This window comes from Electrophorus electricus, chromosome 1 (genome assembly GCF_013358815.1).
Source record: "Electrophorus electricus isolate fEleEle1 chromosome 1, fEleEle1.pri, whole genome shotgun sequence".
Lineage (NCBI taxonomy): Eukaryota > Metazoa > Chordata > Actinopteri > Gymnotiformes > Gymnotidae > Electrophorus > Electrophorus electricus.
This window is the reverse complement of record NC_049535.1, coordinates 9,619,179-9,639,374: the sequence shown is the minus strand read 5'-3', so window position 1 is coordinate 9,639,374 and position 20,196 is coordinate 9,619,179. Positions and strand designations below refer to the sequence as shown.

At 43.4% G+C, this 20,196-nt stretch overlaps 1 protein-coding gene across 4 annotated transcripts in view; it reads right to left on the bottom strand.

The window, feature by feature from the left end:
• Positions 1 to 20,196, bottom strand: part of slc2a9l2 (solute carrier family 2 member 9, like 2) — a 90,705-nt gene that overhangs the window by 20,814 nt on the left and 49,695 nt on the right. For 3 of the 4 annotated variants that reach the window (XM_035527819.1, XM_035527814.1, XM_035527821.1), the window contains exons 9-11: positions 17,175 to 17,285; positions 6,777 to 6,878; positions 952 to 1,027 (exon numbers count right to left, since the gene is read on the bottom strand). In XM_035527819.1, coding sequence (XP_035383712.1) covers positions 952 to 1,027; positions 6,777 to 6,878; positions 17,175 to 17,285 — 289 coding nt within the window. The remainder of the gene's footprint in view (positions 1 to 951; positions 1,028 to 6,776; positions 6,879 to 17,174; positions 17,286 to 20,196) is intronic. The other variant, XM_035527823.1, reaches the window with a different exon arrangement.

The window sequence follows — 20,196 nt, the reverse complement described above, 5'->3', positions numbered from 1 at the left end:
CTCACACACAGCCTACAGTACAACACTACCTCCATCAATACTGCCCCCACACACACCCTACACATCCAACACTACCTCTATCAATACTGCCCCCACACACACCCTACACATCCAACAGGGAAGTTCACGAAACTGTATTAAACACAAAGATATACAGAGACACGGAGACGTGTGTGTACGCATGTGTGCACTTGTATGTATGTTTGTGTGAGTGGGGCGCATATGAGTAAGGGCTCTAATTTCATGGCTGAACTGAAATTCAGATGAAATCCATCTAACACCACATTTTAATTTGTAGGATTTGTTTGTGCATTAATCACCATTTGTTAATTTGGTGGACAGAATTGAACGCACCTGTGACAAGGTGGCTGCACTGGTGCAACTGGTGCTGTGACAATTTTAAAATCCACCAAAGCAGCAGGAGCAGTAGGAGGAGCAGTAGGAGGAGCAGTACTTTTGAACCCATTTTGCTTAAAACAGCACTTGAGATATGATCTCATCTAACCTGCTCTTATAACAAGTGCAGGTGTTGTTTGTAATCCTGTCAGAATTGAAGTGAGGACATCACCCTACTAAAATATATCTCCTGATTACTAACTAAATACAGTTGATTTATTTGTTTTTGTAAGGAAAAACAATTCTATTCTATTACATGTGAATTAGAGAGTTGGCATGTCAATAAACATAGAAAATGATATAATTAAATAGTTGGATACCTGCTGATCATGTGATTGGTCTAACCACACCTGCTGACCATGCAACCAGTCTAACCACACCTCTTTTTGTAACTGCACCAGATTAGTGCATGTGTGCCAGTCATGAAAACATGAATGGTCACATGTGCCTTATTTCTGTACATTCACACACATGCAAGTATCACTTCCACACGTGCCTGGGCCAGGCCCACAGGTTTTTGGTGTTATGCCTCATTTCTGTGCTTGCGCTGTGTACCTGGCCCTGAGCAGAATGATGCAATCACAGCCAATATGGAGATGAAACTCAGGTATGGCATCCATGAACAAGTGTCCTACAGAGAGAGAGAGATACACACACAAAGAGAGAGAGAGAGAGAGAGAGAGAGAGAGACACACACACACATACACACACACGGAGAGAGAGGGAGTGAGTAAATTAAACCTCATGGTAGTAAAATGATTCGTGTGAGCATGTATGCATATGTGTGTATGTGTAGGTGTATGTGGATGAATATGCAGATAGAGAGAGCGGCCCTGGGCTGAGGGTTGTGTCGAGGGCTGTGAGAAGGGCTGTGTCAGACAGCTGTGTCTGATGGCTGTGTCTGACGGCTGTGTCTGACGGCTGTGTCTGATGGCTGTGTCTGACGGCTGTGTCTGATGGCTGTGTCTGACGACTGTGAGAAGGGCTGTGTCAGACAGCTGTGTCTGACGACTGTGAGAAGGGTTGTGTCTGACGGCTGTGTCTGATGGCTGTGTCTGACAGCTGTGTCTGACGGCTGTGTCTGACAACTGTGAGAAGGGCTGTGTCAGACAGCTGTGTCTGATGGCTGTGTGAAGGGCTGTGCCAGACAGCTGTGAGAAGGGCTGTGTAAGACAGCTGTACGCAGCACGAATGCAAGCAGGACACTCTGGAGAGCCTATAACAACAACAACTAACTGCAGGTCACACTAAACATCTGGAGAGCCTATAACAACAACAACTAATAGCAGGGCACACTAAACATCTGGAGAGCCTATAACAACAACAGTGAATACTAATAAAAGGTAGTCGTAAAAGATAGGCTGGGCTGTAGAGTCCTTTAGCGACAGCGTTTTAATGTAACATGCAGTTGCATCTGCATGAACCCATGATGGTCACAGCCATGAGGAACATGGTCACCTCCACGTTGCAGATGAGCCAAAACAACCTCTCCATGGTCACCTCCAAACTGCAGATTAGCTGATGGCCATGTACATGACGTACTTGATTTGGAAACTTAAACAGTCTGTCTGCATGGACTTACTGATTATGCAGACAGACTTGGGCGAAAACATGAGGTCAGAAGTGGAAGTTTACTGAGGCTAGTTTGTATCCTGCTTTCCCAAATGGCTTATACCCTAAAGAGTATCTTTCTGCAGATGTATGATCAGCAGTTAAACACATACATAATGGCTCAACAGTATTTATATCTAAATTATCTCCACAATATTTCATATGGATGCTTATATAAGAGACAACTAACCATGCTCATTAAATGTAATGAGGCACCTTTTCCACTTCTGTTGTGGGAGTTGGGGACTAATTGCTATTCAGCTCCTGGAAATGTCCATTAAAAAAAAAACTGTTCTTTGATTTGTTTAGCTCTAAATGAGCATTGCTGATTAACCACTAAATGAAGTGCATAGTGCAGGCCTACTTGGATCTGTTACTGGAAGGCTGAGAGACCCTTAAAAGGGAAGTCCACTGTGTCAGGGGAAAACACAGCCTCAGCAGCACACACATTCAGACCATTCCTGTTCTGCTAATGAGCACTGACCTTATGGTTTTAATAAATCAAACCTGGGTAGTGGAGTGTGTGTGTGTGTGTGTGTGTGTGTGTGTGTTAAATAGGCCATTTTTAATTAGCATGCTGCCAGAGTGCTAATGCAGATTTAGATGAAACAGCACACAACACTGACATCCATGACACATACAGAACACAATACGGACAACTCCATCACACAGAACCACCACCACCAACACCAAAGAGGTATAGAGTACCACTGCTGACTGCCACGCCACCAAAAAGGAATGCAGGCTAAGGTATTGTCAGGCAGCCCAACCCTAGACAGGAGCAAGTGAGGGCTAAGGGCCTCACTCGGATGCCCAACAGTAGCAACCCAGCAGCACCAGGGCTTGAACCAGCAACTTCCCAACAAGCCAAGCACCCTAACCACCAAGCCACCACTGCCCCGACATCACACAGCACACAACATTGACACATCCATCACACATCACACGACACTGATACATCCATAACACACCACATGACACGGACACATCCATGACACTGACACATTCATCACACGACACTGACACACCCATCACACAGCACACGACACTGACACACCCATCACACGACACTGATACACCCATCACACGACACTAATACATCCATCACACATCACACGACACTGATACATCCATCACACATCACTGACACATCCATCACATGACACTGATACACCAATCACACAGCACTCGACACTGACACATCCATCACACAGCACACGACACTGACACACCCATCACACGACACTGATACATCCATCACACATCACACAGCACACAACATTGACACATCCATCACACATCACACAGCACACAACATTGACACATCCATCACACATCACACGACACTGATACATCCATCACACACCACACAGCACACAACATTGACACATCCATCACACATCACACAGCACACAACATTGACACATCCATCACACATCACACAGCACACAACATTGACACATCCATCACACAGCACAGAACATTGATACATCCATCACACACCACACAGCACACAACATTGACACATCCATCACACATCACACGACACTGATACATCCATAACACACCACATGACACGGACACATCCATGACACTGACAATTCATCACACGACACTGACACACCCATCACACAGCACTGACACACCCATCACACGACACTGATACACCCATCACACGACACTGATACATCCATCACACATCACTGACACATCCATCACATGACACTGATACACCAATCACACAGCACTCGACACTGATACATCCATCACACATCACACAGCACACAACATTGACACATCCATCACACATCACACAGCACACAACATTGACACATCCATCACACAGCACACAACATTGACACATCCATCACACATCACACAGCACACAACATTGACACATCCATCACACATCACACGACACTGATACATCCATAACACACCACATGACACGGACACATCCATGACACTGACACATTCATCACACGACACTGACACACCCATCACACAGCACACGACACTGACACACCATCACACGACACTGATACACCCATCACACGACACTAATACATCCATCACACATCACACGACACTGATACATCCATCACACATCACTGACACATCCATCACATGACACTGATACACCAATCACACAGCACTCGACACTGACACATCCATCACACAGCACACGACACTGACACACCCATCACACGACACTGATACATCCATCACACAGCACACAACATTGACACATCCATCACACATCACACAGCACACAACATTGACACATCCATCACACATCACACGACACTGATACATCCATAACACACCACATGACACGGACACATCCATGACACTGACACATTCATCACACGACACTGACACACCCATCACACAGCACACGACACTGACACACCCATCACACGACACTGATACACCCATCACACGACACTAATACATCCATCACACATCACACGACACTGATACATCCATCACACATCACTGACACATCCATCACATGACACTGATACACTAATCACACAGCACTCGACACTGACACATCCATCACACAGCACACGACACTGACACACCCATCACACGACACTGATACATCCATCACACATCACACAGCACACAACATTGACACATCCATCACACATCACACAGCACACAACATTGACACATCCATCACACATCACACGACACTGATACATCCATCACACATCACACAGCACACAACATTGACACATCCATCACACAGCACACAACATTGACACATCCATCACACAGCACAGAACATTGATACATCCATCACACACCACACAGCACACAACATTGACACATCCATCACACATCACACGACACTGATACATCCATAACACACCACATGACACGGACACATCCATGACACTGACAATTCATCACACGACACTGACACACCCATCACACAGCACTGACACACCCATCACACGACACTGATACACCCATCACACGACACTGATACATCCATCACACATCACTGACACATCCATCACATGACACTGATACACCAATCACACAGCACTCGACACTGACACATCCATCACACATCACACAGCACTGATACATCCATCACACGAAACTGACACATCCATCACACATCACACGACACTGATACATCCATCACACATCACACAGCACACAACATTGACACATCCATCACACATCACACAGCACACAACATTGACACATCCATCACACATCACACGACACTGATACAGCCATCACACACCACACAGCACACAACATTGACACATCCATCACACATCACACAGCACACAACATTGACACATCCATCACACATCACACAACATTGATACATCCATCACACACCACACAGCACACAACATTGACACATCCATCACACATCACACAGCACACGACACTGATACATCAATCACACAGCACATGACGCATCCATCTCACAACACTGACACATCCATGACACATCACACGACATGGACACATCTATCACACAGCACACGACATGGACACATCTATCACACAGCACACGACACTGACACATCTATCACACAGCACACGATACTGACACATCTATCACACAGCACACGACACTGACACATCCATCACACAGCACACGACACTGACACATCTATCACACAGCACACGGCACTGACACATCTATCACACAGCACACGACATGGACACATCTATCACACAGCACACGACACTGACACATCTATCACACATCACACGACATGGACACATCTATCACACAGCACACGACACTGACACATCTATTATACAGCACACGACACTGACATATCTATTACACAGCACACGACACGGACACATCTATCACACAGCACACGACACTGACACATCTATCACACAGCACACGACACTGACACATCTATCACACAGCACACGACATGGACACATCTATCACACATCACACGATATGGACACATCTATCACACATCACACGACATGGACACATCTATCACACAGCACATGACACTGACACATCTATCACACAGCACACGACACTGACACATCTATCACACAGCACACGACACTGACACATCTATTACACAGCACACGACATGGACACGTCTATCACACAGCACACGACACTGACACATCTATCACACAGCACACGACACTGACACATCTATCACACAGCACACGACACTGACACATCTATCACACATCACACGACATGGACACATCTATCACACAGCACACGACACTGACACATCTATTACACAGCACACGACACTGACACATCTATCACACAGCACACGACATGGACACATCTATCACACAGCACACGACACTGACACATCTATTACACAGCACACGACACTGACACATCTATCACACAGCACACGACACTGACACATCTATCACACATCACACGACATGGACACATCTATCACACATCACACGACATGGACACATCTATCACACAGCACACGACACTGACACATCTATCACACAGCACACGACACTGACACATCTATCACACAGCACACGACACTGACACATCTATCACACAGCACACGACACTGACACATCTATCACACAGCACACGACACGGACACATCTATCACACAGCACACGACACTGACACATCTATCACACAGCACACGACACTGACACATCTATCACACAGCACACGACATGGACACATCTATCACACAGCACACGACACTGACACATCTATCACACAGCACATGACACTGACAGGGAGTTGGTGCCTTACTGACCTGGAAATTCAAAAAGATGGTGAGGAGAGTGAAACACACGGCCATTGCACAGAAACCGAAAATCAACAATGGCTTCCGTCCAACTCGCTCAATCACCAGACCCTGAGAAACAAAAAGAGAATGTGTGTCAGAGAGAGTGACCTGTTAAAGACACATTAAAACTCTATCTGTTATATGTTTTTTTCATTATTATTACTATTATTGGTGGTGGTGGTAGTGCTTTGTTGTAACAACACCACCACCAACAGTAATAATAATAATAATGCAATGCGGGCAGACAGGCAAAAAACGAGGCATGGAGAAAGACACAAGTGTCAAGTTATTTAAACCAAGGTATACAAAACCAAAGCTGAGATTATATGTGTTTCCGTACAGGGAACACAAACATTGCGAGACATGTAACCTACTGAACAAGGCAAATCAAATAACTACCAGGTTCACAAAACACAATGCTTAAATATACAAACCAATAAGGACAAGACACAGCAGAAACCAATAAGGGGTAGGGCACTAAAGAAAGCCAAACAGAACTAAGGCTAAACCAGGAACAGAAACCAAAACAAATGAATGTATTTACAAATGTCTTTATAAATAGCAACATGCTAATCAAATCTGTTCTTGTTTTACAATGTCTCTGCTTGTGTTTCTCTAACACACACACACCTGCCTCCCCAATTCTGAGACTCTCTAACCCTGATCTTGCCTCTCCAACTCTCTCTCTCTCTCTCTCTCTCTCTCTCTCTCTCACACACACACACACACACACACACACACACACACACACACACACACACACACACACACACACACACACACACACCTCCTCACCTCCCTAACCCAGGTCTTGTGTCTTTAGCCCTCTCCCCTCCCCGTGTGACAGTGCAGCATGGAAATATCCCCACTGTCTCTGGCTAATAAGCAGCTGCTCAGGGTCTGGGTTGCAATCAGTAGCTAGATGGGCAGTTTTGAGTGTCAAGATGAGTGTACACATGTGCGCACACACACAAAAATACTAATACAAAAGCTCACCAGCACACTGTACCGCTGATGTAGGCATTAGAGGCCGCAACACTCAGGACAACAGATCAGGTGTAGTAGCTAAAGTTGTGCTAAGAGGACTGGCAATGTGGAACAGTGCAACAGGTCACAGTTAATCCATAACATTTGGGTGAGCTTGTGCCAAAATAACTTAATAAACACATCAATTAATAAAATACAAAAATTAATAAGAACAACAATTAATAAACACAAACAAACCAGCTATTTGGCCCCGCAGGACTAACCCTACATAGAATTGGTAACGCAATCCTAAAATGTCTTACCTGATCTCCCTGTTCAAAACGGGCAAAATAAAGAAGAAGAAAACACAAAAAGTCCAAAACAGAAGGTACTCACTCCTACAATGTGACTACATTCTCCACTACGGACTGATCACATTCACCGAAATAAGAAGCTGAGGTGTTAAAAGATGAAGAAAAATCAACAAATAACTATCTGGCATGAGACCCAGGAGACCCTAATATTTAAATAGAAGGTTAAGCAGTGTTAGAGTAGCATTCTCCACACCTCAGCCTATATGCAAAATAGCTTTTCAAAACATTTTATAATCAGATAAGTTATAACAACTGGTCTAAAATCAATTCCTTAGAATGCGATGAGCTAAAGATTCTAACCCTAGACCTACAAAGTTTATAATAAAGCAGAGAATGTATGTAAATATCCGAGTTGACCATTGTTTTTACTTTAGTGAACTGTTTCAAGTGAGGTCTGCTTAACAGGCTGGTGGACCACGCAGATAGCTGAAATGCAGCAGAATATTCAGAATGAATTTTTCTGGCATATTGAGGTGTTGACTTGGGATCTACTCAAAGCTTGGACATGGACAGATGAAACCTGATACTGGACCAGTTACATTTATTCTGACTGATGTGGACCAAATGTGGTGTTTCTGCATGGTGTTCAGCGTGGAGTGAGAAGAGACTTCACTTCAAGTGATCAAACTTGTTTCCTTTTAAATGTTTATTTAGTCCTTTGTTTATATTTATTTACTGTAATTGCACATATACGCAGGATCAGATGTAAATATCCTGGCATCAGATTGCTGGAAGGCAGTAATTTTTGTGATTAAGTTAATTTTCATGGCAAGGAATGACTTTGCAATTAATTGCAATTCATCTAATCACTCTTGCCACCATAAAAACTGAAGCAGCAAATTTGAAAACCAGAAATTTGCACTAGTCTCAAAACGTTCTCAAAACAACTGGACATAGAACCCTGCCTACTCACTTCATACCAGAAACCACAATATCATGAGCTCTTCTTAGGGGTCATCTCCCATCATGTCTTTTGTTGAATTTCATTGAATCCTATGATGCCTCCAGAAGGTTAAACAGTGCGGTCTGGTGGCCCAGCCTCACACCCTTCCAAGCTCACTTTTCAACTATTTTAAACCACTTAATGCATGACCACTGCCACCAGTTCCACGTGGATATGACCTATTATATCAGCAAGCATTCCCAAACACAACAGATCTATCCTGGCATCCACAGTGACTAAAGCCAGCATCGACAATGCCTGCTCCACGTAGTCATTCCTATCTCTAGGATACCGTTCTTATATGCATCTGTGTACTTAAGTTTCTTTCTTTCAGAAGCTTCATCCACAGTATCCTCAAATGGAATTGATAACTCTGTAAAACAAACTCCCTGTTTAATCTCAGAATACAACACCATGTCAGGCCTCGATGTAGATAGCGCAATACACTATTTTTTTTTAATCTCCATCCACTAGCAATTTCCAATCTCATGCTTCACCTGATCTACCAGTATTTATAGCCTGCACTCGATCTGCCACACATTGCCCCTCTCGCACAAACTTAATCACTTAACTCAAATCACTTTTAATATCACTCGGCAATATGTTAACCTCTAGATGCTTACCATCAAGGTATTGTATCTCCATGTATATCAATGTATATGTACCTGAGACAAACTAACCTTATATCCTGATCAAATATGCTTCAGTGTGTCAAATTGCTTGCAGACATACATAGAGACAGCGTCACAACATCTCAATGGTTGAGACTAATGTGACTCATAACCTTCTGCACTGCCATCATCACCGAAACTATTACCTAAATGGTTCCAAGGGGCCACACAAGTAAGGACTCTACATCAGTTGATAGCATACGCAACTGTTTAGTGCCACAGTTTGACTGAGTGAATTCTACGCCAGACTAACAGAACTGAACACAAATGATGTATTTCAAATGATGCTCTCACATTTATTAATTCATGTGATGCTGACAAGTGTCACTCAAATCACTGTCACTATGGAGACAGCACTCTGAGATGCTGAGAGGGCGCTAGGCTTGACGGACAGTTGCTGGGGGGAGGTTGAGTAAGATAACTCATGCACCCTCTTACTATCTAATGCTCTCCTAATCTCTGCTTTCGAGGTCAGAGGTGAGTGCCAGTCTTTTTTTCTCTAACTGGGTCACTTAATACAGTTGGATGAAAAGTGGACAGTGCAGCGTCCCATCACCTAACCATCATTATTATCCCCCTAACAGCTCCACACACTCTGTCATTATTCCCCCTAACACACGCTTCCACACACTCCATCTTTATTCCCTCTAACGCCTCCACACGCTCACATCATTATTCCGGGCCTCAGAGGGACGCTGGTGCTGGAAGCCCACACCACTATTTACAACAGGGTTCTCTTTCTTTACTGGAAACACTGCTTGGGAGCCTCCACACATCTCCACAGATGCCATCATGGTCAGAACCGACACACGAACTAACGTCAGCCTGACATGCTCATGCAGGGATTCCTACACCAGTAAGCCTGTACCACCATGCACTGGTACACCGGTAAACAATCTAAGTGCGAGCCCACAATCCTCAGCAAGCTGTATGTGGTTAGCTGTTATATGACTGGAGCAATGAAGTCCCATCAGGCTCAATCTTCAGCCCATGCAGTAAACACACAGGTGATCCATCCTGCAAGTGCAAGCCTGACCCTGAACCTAAGCGAATTTTAATGCAGTAGAAATTCTCTCTCACTCTCTCTATACCTCTCCCTATAAAGGGGTTACAAATAGCAGTTTCATGATGGCACTTTTTACTGCCTTTCCATCTCAGCCAGCCATGTAACATCACGGGCTGAGAAAGAGAGGGAAAGGGAGAATGAAAAAAAAGATAACCAATTTTGCAAGCAAAACATGTTACCAGAAATGGTCTCTCTCTCTCACACATACAGACAAACCTTCTGAATAAATAAGAAATCATACAGGACTGAGAAATGTTAAAACCGTGTGCCTCGTTCCCACAGCCCCTGCTTCACAGCCCCAAAAAGAACGTGGATCCTCCGTGTGTGTGGCCTGATTGAAGGTGGCATTTTCACTACTGCACTAATAAAACCATTGGAGCAGTCTCAGCAATATTTCAGAGCAGCGGCTGCAACAAGACTAGCCTGGGTCCGGCGCACGGCTAAGGAATGAGATCAGCTGTTCCCTGCATGTGCCACACCTCACAAATCGGCTACTGGGTGGAATCACGCCACTGCTCATGAGCTGTCATCAGCCCAGGAGTGCGGCTGACCTCGACTGGGATGAGGCCTGCTGGACCTGGAAGCAAAAGTTCAGCACTTATGTCCAAGGTGACAGGAGCTCCTCTGGCAGGAGACATGCTGATGTGCCACAGGCCTTTGGAGAACCTCTGCGGTAGTGTATAAGGGCTACTCTGCCAGGTAAACAACATCTACCACCAGCATGATCTCTTAAAAATGGGACTACACTGTGAGTGGTATAGTCGGGTTTCTCCATCCTGGTGGATATAGCCAGGTGCCGAGGCTCCCAGTGCATTACTATCCCCTCAGGCAGGAGACGGCGGCCACGCAGGCAAAGCTGAGGCTGTAGGGCTGGCATGCTGGTGAGGCTACGTAGGGTCTGGAGGAAACAGAGGGTACAGAGGCAGCCACACAGGCCTCTGGTTCTGAGTATCTCTCTCACCAAAGTGAGATCCCTTCCTAAGAAGATGGGTGAACAAAAGCTGCAGGTTGCAGGAAATACATTTATTAAAGACAGTGGCATTCTGCTAATTACAGAAACCTGGCTTCATTCAATCATTCCAGGTACAGTTATTGAACTAGCAGGCCATACAGTACACCAGCACTACAGAACCAGAGAGTCCAGTAAGAGCAAAGGAGGGGGGCTATGTTGGTATATCAATAACAGTTGGTGTACCTACACTAAGACTGTAGATAGTCACTGCTCTCCAGATCTGGAGTTTGTTAAATGCAGGCTCATATATCTATCCTGGGAGTTTACTGTTGTCATGATAACTGCGGTATACATTTCATTGTATGCTAATTCTAACTCGGGTCTTGGTGATTTATACAACACTATAAGCAGCCTACAAAATATGTGTCTTCAGGTTGTTCGCATCATAGCGGGGGAAGTCAACCATGCTGAGATAAAAGCAGCGTGCCTTAAATTCCATCAGCATGTAAGGGGTGCCACTAGGGGAGCTAACACACTGGCCAAGGTCTACTCCAACATCAAACACGGGTTAAGGGCAAAATCACTATCACACCTGGGCCAGTCTGACCATACGTCGCTGCTTTGAATCCCAACATACACCAGCTCAGAAAAAAGTGTTATTACATCCAAGACTGTCATAAATTGACCCAATCTTGCCTCTTATTGGCTGCAGAACTATTTCATAACAACAAACTGGGATATTTTGAGCATCCAATACTCAACAAGTGCTTTGGGCAACATCAAGCACTGCATGGACACCTTCACTCTAGACAAGTGCATCCAGGTTTATCCCAACCAAAAGCCCTGGATGACAAAAGTGCAGTGCCTGCTCAGAGACAGGAACACAGCCTTCAGGCCCCATGATGGGGCACCATCTAGAACTGCCAGAGCCAACCTGAAAAGAGGTGCCAGAAAGGCCAAGGCTGCTTATAAGAGGAAGTTTGAGGGTTACTTCCACAGAAATGACAAGCAAGTGTGGCAGGGGGCAGAGCACAGCTACAAATCCAGCAACGTCTCAGATGTGCTTCACTGGCGTAGATGCTGAGCCACTTCTTTGCCTGCTTCCAGGTGGAGCCAGTAGCAGATCATGACCCACTGCATCCACTTTACTTTGGAGAAGCATGAGGTGAGGTGCACACTGAGGGAAGTGAACCCTGGCTGCTGACTGAATGTGTGGATCAGCTGGCTGGGGTCTTCACCAAGATCTTCAATCAATCTCTACCCCAGTCCACCATCCCACCCTGCCTGAAGTCCTCTAATGTAGCTCCACTGCCAAAAAAATAAATAAACCATCAGCAGCCTGAATGACTACCCTCCAGTGGCACAAATTATCATGAAGTGCCTAGAGAAACTGATCTGGACTCGCAATCGCAAGCCTCCCACCCATGACATACATCAGTCTGCTTACAGAGCCAACAGATCCACAGAAGACACAATAACCATAACACTCCATACTTCTATGACCACAGAGCTAACAGATCTACAGAAGACACAATAACCATAACACTCCATACTGTTATGACCACAGAGCTAACAGATCTACAGAAGACACAACCACAACTCTCCATACTGCAGTGACCCATCTTGACCAGGAGAGAACCTACGAGCAGGCTCTTTGTGGACTTCAGTTGCACATTCAACACAATCCTTCCCCTCAGACTAGTGACTAAAATGGTAAATCTGAGCATAGGTCCCCACATCTCATCAGCCCTCAGCCTCAGTACTGGCTCTCCACAGGGCTGTGTGCTGAGCACAGGAGATGACAATAAGGATTCTAATCTAATCTAATCTAATCTAGAGGCAGGGCAAAAGACAGGGTGTTGGCAGGCATACTCCTCTAAGACCACTTTACGATTACACTTTACAATTGCCCTATGCCATTACACTTTACTTTTACCGTTACACTTTAATGTTACAAAATATAAAACCTTTCCTTTTTTCTGGAATTTTTTCTGATTCTTCTCAGAGAGATGTTTTAATTACAGGTGAACTGTTCAATGCTTAGCATGGAAAGTTGCATCAACTCTGGCTAATGCTGAAGACCCCCAGCTCAGCTCTGAAGGTGATCTACTGTAGGTAATCTGCCAGTTATTGGCTTGTCTGCACAGATTACACACACACACACACACACCAAATCTAATGTCTGTGTAGGTGATTGGATTCGGAGGAATGTATTCTATCTGACTGTTCTATCTGGTTTGATTTACGGTTTGTTTATTTTTAATCCTGCTGTTGTTCACACACGCAACTCGCCATTACTCGTCATCTCCACGCCTTTCCCAGAGGGTGCTGAGCTGTGTCACATTTACTGGCTTTCAGTGCCAACCAACCATTGTAACAAAATAATTTTAAAAATGAATTATACACCGTCTTTGCAGAATTTATACAGAAAAAGAAATGAGGAAGGCTTCACTAGCTGAGACAGGCAGAGGTTCTGGGGGGTTGACTGGGTCTCATGTTTTATTCCATCAAGGAGGTGCCCCTGCTCTGAGGGCTCGTTCACTCAACTTCACAAACTTCACCCTAGGGACTCCTATAAGTGCATCACTCCTACTTTAATATGTGATTCCTTCTAAAGAGAGGAGAAAAAGAAGAAATTCTCCCACATGGTTTTCAACACATCTTCATGTTTGCCATTACTGTGGAAAATAATGCTCACTGTTTGAATTTCCATGGTATCTCTGTCCTCTTCACTGCTATTTGTACTAAGGCCTGCTGGTATGCTTATATATAACTATCAAAACACTAAAATAAACTGATTTTATTCATGTCAGAGAAAGAAATTGAACGCCCCTAGATGAACGCCCTTGAACACCCCTTGAAGATATCGAAATATGTACATGTACAGAGGTACAAACAATGTCCTGCAATATACCCAAGCTCCAGGAATCCAGAGCACAGAAAATCATGGAATAATTAAAAGTGAAATGCAGATTCAGTAGGACGAGAGAGAGAAAGGGCGAGATTCAGAACTGTAGTGAAGTACAGTTTCCAGAGAAACAGGATGTTTTGGACAGATGTCCTTCATCAGCTGTGCAAGTGCTTCTGAACTAGTAGTAGGAGAAGCCGGTTTTTATATTAAAAAGTAAATGTTAAATCATAACTTTCAGCTGAGTTCTTTTTCTTTAAGTTTCCTAAATTCATTGCTGCCATAGCATCAACTGGCAAAGCAAACAGACTTGTCATAATGCAGTGTTAATTAGTATTAAAATGCCTTGCCATTGGAAATATCAAATGCATAATTCCAATGGTCTGATGGTGTTCCAACAACCCGATCAGCAAGTCTTCGCTTGGTTTCTTCTGTGTAAAGCTGATTACAGCTTTACAAGTAACACAGCAGACAACTTCTATTATCTAAATTTCTCTCACTCATGACGAACATGCCTTTGATGTTCTTGTCTTGTCTATGGGAGATTAGTGGAGGAGATGATCTCTGCATCATCCTTGGGGATTCTGAAATGTTTACATATAATATCAGCCACTTTTTTAGTTGTAGGATGATAAGTCAGCACCAAAGGAATTCCTGTGGTTTTAACAGTAATTTGTTTTTAGGTCAGTGTGTCCACTCTCTGAACAGATAAAACATGAGAAAAGATGTCATTTACGACTTCCTCAGGAAACCCACTTGTCATGAAGATATTCACACATTTCCACACTTCTCTGCTGGCAGACTTCATTCTCACTGCAAATGCAATAAAGTCTTAGTAGCTGTGAGAAAGGGATGGACTTTTTACAGGCCTCGGAATGTGAAGAAGTGTAATGCAAACAGAAATAAGAATAGTTTGGTTTATAAAAGACGGTGTTAAACAAGAAACTCCAAACTTCACTGAAACATCCAAAAAGGTTATCTCATGCCAAGATGTGCTATACTCCATGTGTATTCAAGAGCTGGGTGGAACTTGAAAAAGGAAGAAATGAACAGTTGGGACTCTTCAAATGTGCATATAGCAATGCAAAAAATGTCAATGTATCAAATGTCATCAGAAATCGTAAGGATACAGGTCTAGTATAGTGTTCAAAAAATGTTTCTCCATACATATACCTACATATAAACACACACACACACACACACACACACACACACACACACACACACTCACTATATATATATATACACACACACACACACACACACACACACACACACACACTCACTATATAAATACACACACACACACACACACACACACACACTGGTGTGGAAAAGTGTTTGCGCCCTTCCTGATATCTTATTTTTTTGCATGTTTTTCACACTTAAATGTTTCAGATCATCAAACAAATTTAAATATTAGACAAAGATAACACAAGTAAACACAAAATGCAATTTTTAAATGAAGGTTTTTATTATTAAGGGAAAAAAAAATCCAAACCTTCATGGCCCTGTGTGAAAAAGTGACCTGAATCTGATTGAGATGCTGTGGCATGCCCTTAAAAAGGTGGTTTATGCTCGAAAACCCTGCAATGTGGCTGAATTACAACAATTCTGCAAAGATGAATAGGCCAAAATTCCTCCATAGTGCTGTAAAAGACTCAGTTATCGCAAACGCTTGATTGCAGTTGTTGCTGCTAAGGGTGGCCCAACCAGTTATTAGGTTTAGGGGGCAATCACTTTTTTCACACCATTTTATATATATATATATAATTGTATATAAATATAATTGTATAAAATAAGCACAGAATTTAAAGCTGAGCTTCAAATAGGAATTGAGAAATTTCCAAATTGAATATCAGGTCAATGTAGATAAATGTTTCCAGCTAAGATTAAGGTGCATGATGGTAATGTCTTGTATATTTTCATTTATCATTGTGATATCACAGTGAATTTGCATTAAAGGCAAAACTGACCACTGCTCGCCCCAGATAAAGCAATGATGAATGATTTTTGCCTCATAAAACAAACAAACATTCAGTTTTGATGGTAATTTTTTTGTCTTGCAGCTCCCAATTTTACTGTTTAAAGGTACATAAACAATAATAAATCTACAGAACTACTACTCGTGTTTAGCTTAAATTCCTTCATTTCAGTGCTAATAAATTCTCAAATCTCACTTGCCAGGCCTGCTTTTACTTGCTGTTTGGAACAAAAATTACATATGTAATGATTTAGCACAGTCCTGCTATGTTCCACTTCTACCCACCCAAGCGGTACTGCAGGTTTTCAAAAAATCCTTAATCTAAGGACCCACCTGAGACCATGGCAGCCCTCACCTAAGACACCTGGAAAAGTTTCCTCACCGTATATTTCAGGGAAGCAAAACCTAATAAATGCCTAGAACAGACAAGTCCGTGGGAGCCTTCAGACCATGCAGGCCTGCAAGCCCTGTTTGAGACTAAAGAACAACCTGAGACCTCACCGATATGACTGCAGCTACCGTCTCGATTCCTCCAGTGCTGAGGGTGATGTAGGGAATTGTGCTCTTGTGAAAACCCGCTTCCTCAAAGATTCCATTGGTGTAGTACCAGATCTGTCAACAACACAAAAGACAGTGAACATTTTTGTTTTGTTGTATGACCCAAATACCATCATATGAGGAGTACTATTGTTAACTTGATGTCATACACCAAATGCAGGCTGTTACATAACGGTCACTAATGTGATGTTCCAATCAAGCAGTTACACAATTAAACTCCATAACAGTCCCACCGTACAGGGGTTAAAATCCATTAGAAAAAGCATCAGTAAGCCAAGCCATTTCATGCTCAAATCTATCCAACACTCACAGTGAGGGCCTGATCATTAAAAAGTTCACTGCAATCATCTGCACAGATGATGTCAATATCATCAGCAACAAACAAGGCATCACTAATAACTCTGGCTCTGATGTCTCTGAAGTCCAAGGACATTTGCAGAGTTTCTTAAATTCACTTTAAAGGTTCTTATATACAGCATGATAGCCATATGTTTCATATCAAAATGTTCAGCACAATCTCAGTTTTCTTTCAAATGAAGTTACCATTTGACATATGGCACTGCATAAAGAAATAATATGGCCAAAAAGCTGAAAATATGAGCGCCAGCTAAACATTTAAAAAGACTCCACAAATCAAGAACCAGTCAGGTAGGGTTCTGAGGCTTCTGCCCTCATTCACACAAAATCTCAGATTTTTATGAGAATTGATGAGATCAGTAGAATTATCCTTATAAAGCAGACGCTTCCATTTGGTTAGGCTCTAACTATACTACTGAACTGATGAAATCACTGAGCTGGGACCAGCTCTTAACACATCTAAATGCATTACTATGATTGAATTTGTTGGCAGCATCTAAAGCACCCAGTGAATGCAAATAAAGGAGCTGAGCTTGTGAGATGTGATGCCTGAACACAGTGCTGCTCCCAAAGGGGGTGGCTGCTTTCTTAGCTGGGCTTCGTTTCCCCAGCTGATACTACAACTGAAATAGCAAACCAGTCCAAGGAACTGTTCATGAGTGGGGCAGGGGATACAGGCATGGGTACAAGCATGACACGGACTCTCTGGAGGCATGGAGATTGTAGGTCCAGGCTGACAGCACAGTTGTGTACAGTGGTGGTCAGTAGTGCATGGTCACTGGCAGACATTGGTGTTCAGTGGTGGACATTAGTGTTGAGTGGTGGACAGTGGTGTTGAGTGGTAGACCCTGTTGTTCAGTGATGGAGTTTTTTGCAACGAGACTAAAAAGTGATTCATGACACTGGGTTGAAAATTCAACCAGAGGCTGAATTTATACGGTTTGACCCATAAATCACAATCGGCTACTCTGATTACATTCAGTGTTCATAATAAATGACCCAACTTTGAGTCATGAATATGCAAAGTGATCATATTATAAATGTCTTTTGAAAATCACATCAAATGTGCACTATTAAATAAGTGATTAACTGGTGAACACTAGGAATAAATTCACTTTGTAATATGATGGATGGACATGCATGCATCAAATAGAACCTGCATTTCTACACATCACATGCCAGAGATGGATGGACAGTCAGTCTATCTGTCTGCCCCCTCTCACATGCCACAGATGCATGGATAAGCAGTCAGTATGTCTTTCCCTTAATAAAACAGAAGCTCTATCCCTCGGTCAGCTCAGTTTCAATTATGTATGCAAATCTTTGATTACGTCTACCTTATTCAATCCCTCTACCAGCCTTCCACGTCTCTCTCTGCATCTTACCATCAGTCATTCTGCCTCTGTGTGTGTGGGTGCGGGTCTGTGTGTACATGCTGGATCCGTTTTTGTCGACCTGGTGTCAGTTCTCTTTTCGGAGTAAGATGACACAGGAGGAGAGAGCTGGTGTTTCCTGCTCCAATAAGTAATGCATGTGGAAAGCTCACGTTGAGCTGAGACCGAACCATTAACTCCACTGACCTACAGTGGGGGAGACAGCTGTAGGATTGTAAGCAGTAAAGTATGCAATTATGGCACTTCACAGATGCAGTCGTCTATTGTGTGTGTGTGTGTGTGTGTGTGTGTACGTACAGGTGCTCATGCTTGGTGTGATCTAATGCCTCTTTAAGAGGAACTGTATGGTCAAGGTTAAGAACTGTATGATTAGGGTTAGGGACCATATGGTTAGGGTTAGGAACTGTGTGGTTAGGCTTAAGAACTGTATGGGTAGAGTTAAGAATTGTATGGTTAGGGTTAAGGACTGTGTGGATAGGGTTAGGAACTGTGTGGTTAGGCTTAAGTATTGTATGGTTACGGTTAAGGACTGTATGGTTACGGTTAAGGACTGTATGGTTACGGTTAGGAACTGTATGGCTAACTCTAACCCTAGGGTGTCTTCTTAAAGCTCCAAAACTATAGAATAACCTTCCTCTAAATGTTTGAGACTGACACCGTCTCAATTATAATTATACTACACAGAATAAGATGTCAGATTTCCTGTGCCAAACCATAAAAGCTTCACATAGGGCCCAGACCAGTCACTTCACACCAGAAACCACAACATCACAAGCTCTTCTCAGGGGTCATCAGGTAGGCACTTCCCTTTCACTGAAGTAAGCCCAAGACACCTCCAGAAATCTCACCAGTGAGGTCTGGCATCTAACTGCAAACTCACTTTTAACCCTCCAAATCTCACATTTAAACCAGCCACATGGACCTCTTTAAACATAAACCCACACTGGCTTCCTTTGTGACTAAGGCCATACCCAGCCCCACTGACACCCCTAGCCACTTTCTTATAGCCTTGTTCATAATCTTCTCCAGACTACATGCTTTAATAATTGCAACCTCATAAACCGTCAATAGCCATCTAAATAAAGGGCATCAAATCAAACTTCATGCACCACGATTTCCAGTTGCCTGATAAACACTATTTCTCAAAGCTATTGCTGGCCTTCACCAATTCTGTCTTCAGCCCCTCAACTTGCTCTTTATCATTCAATGCTGCA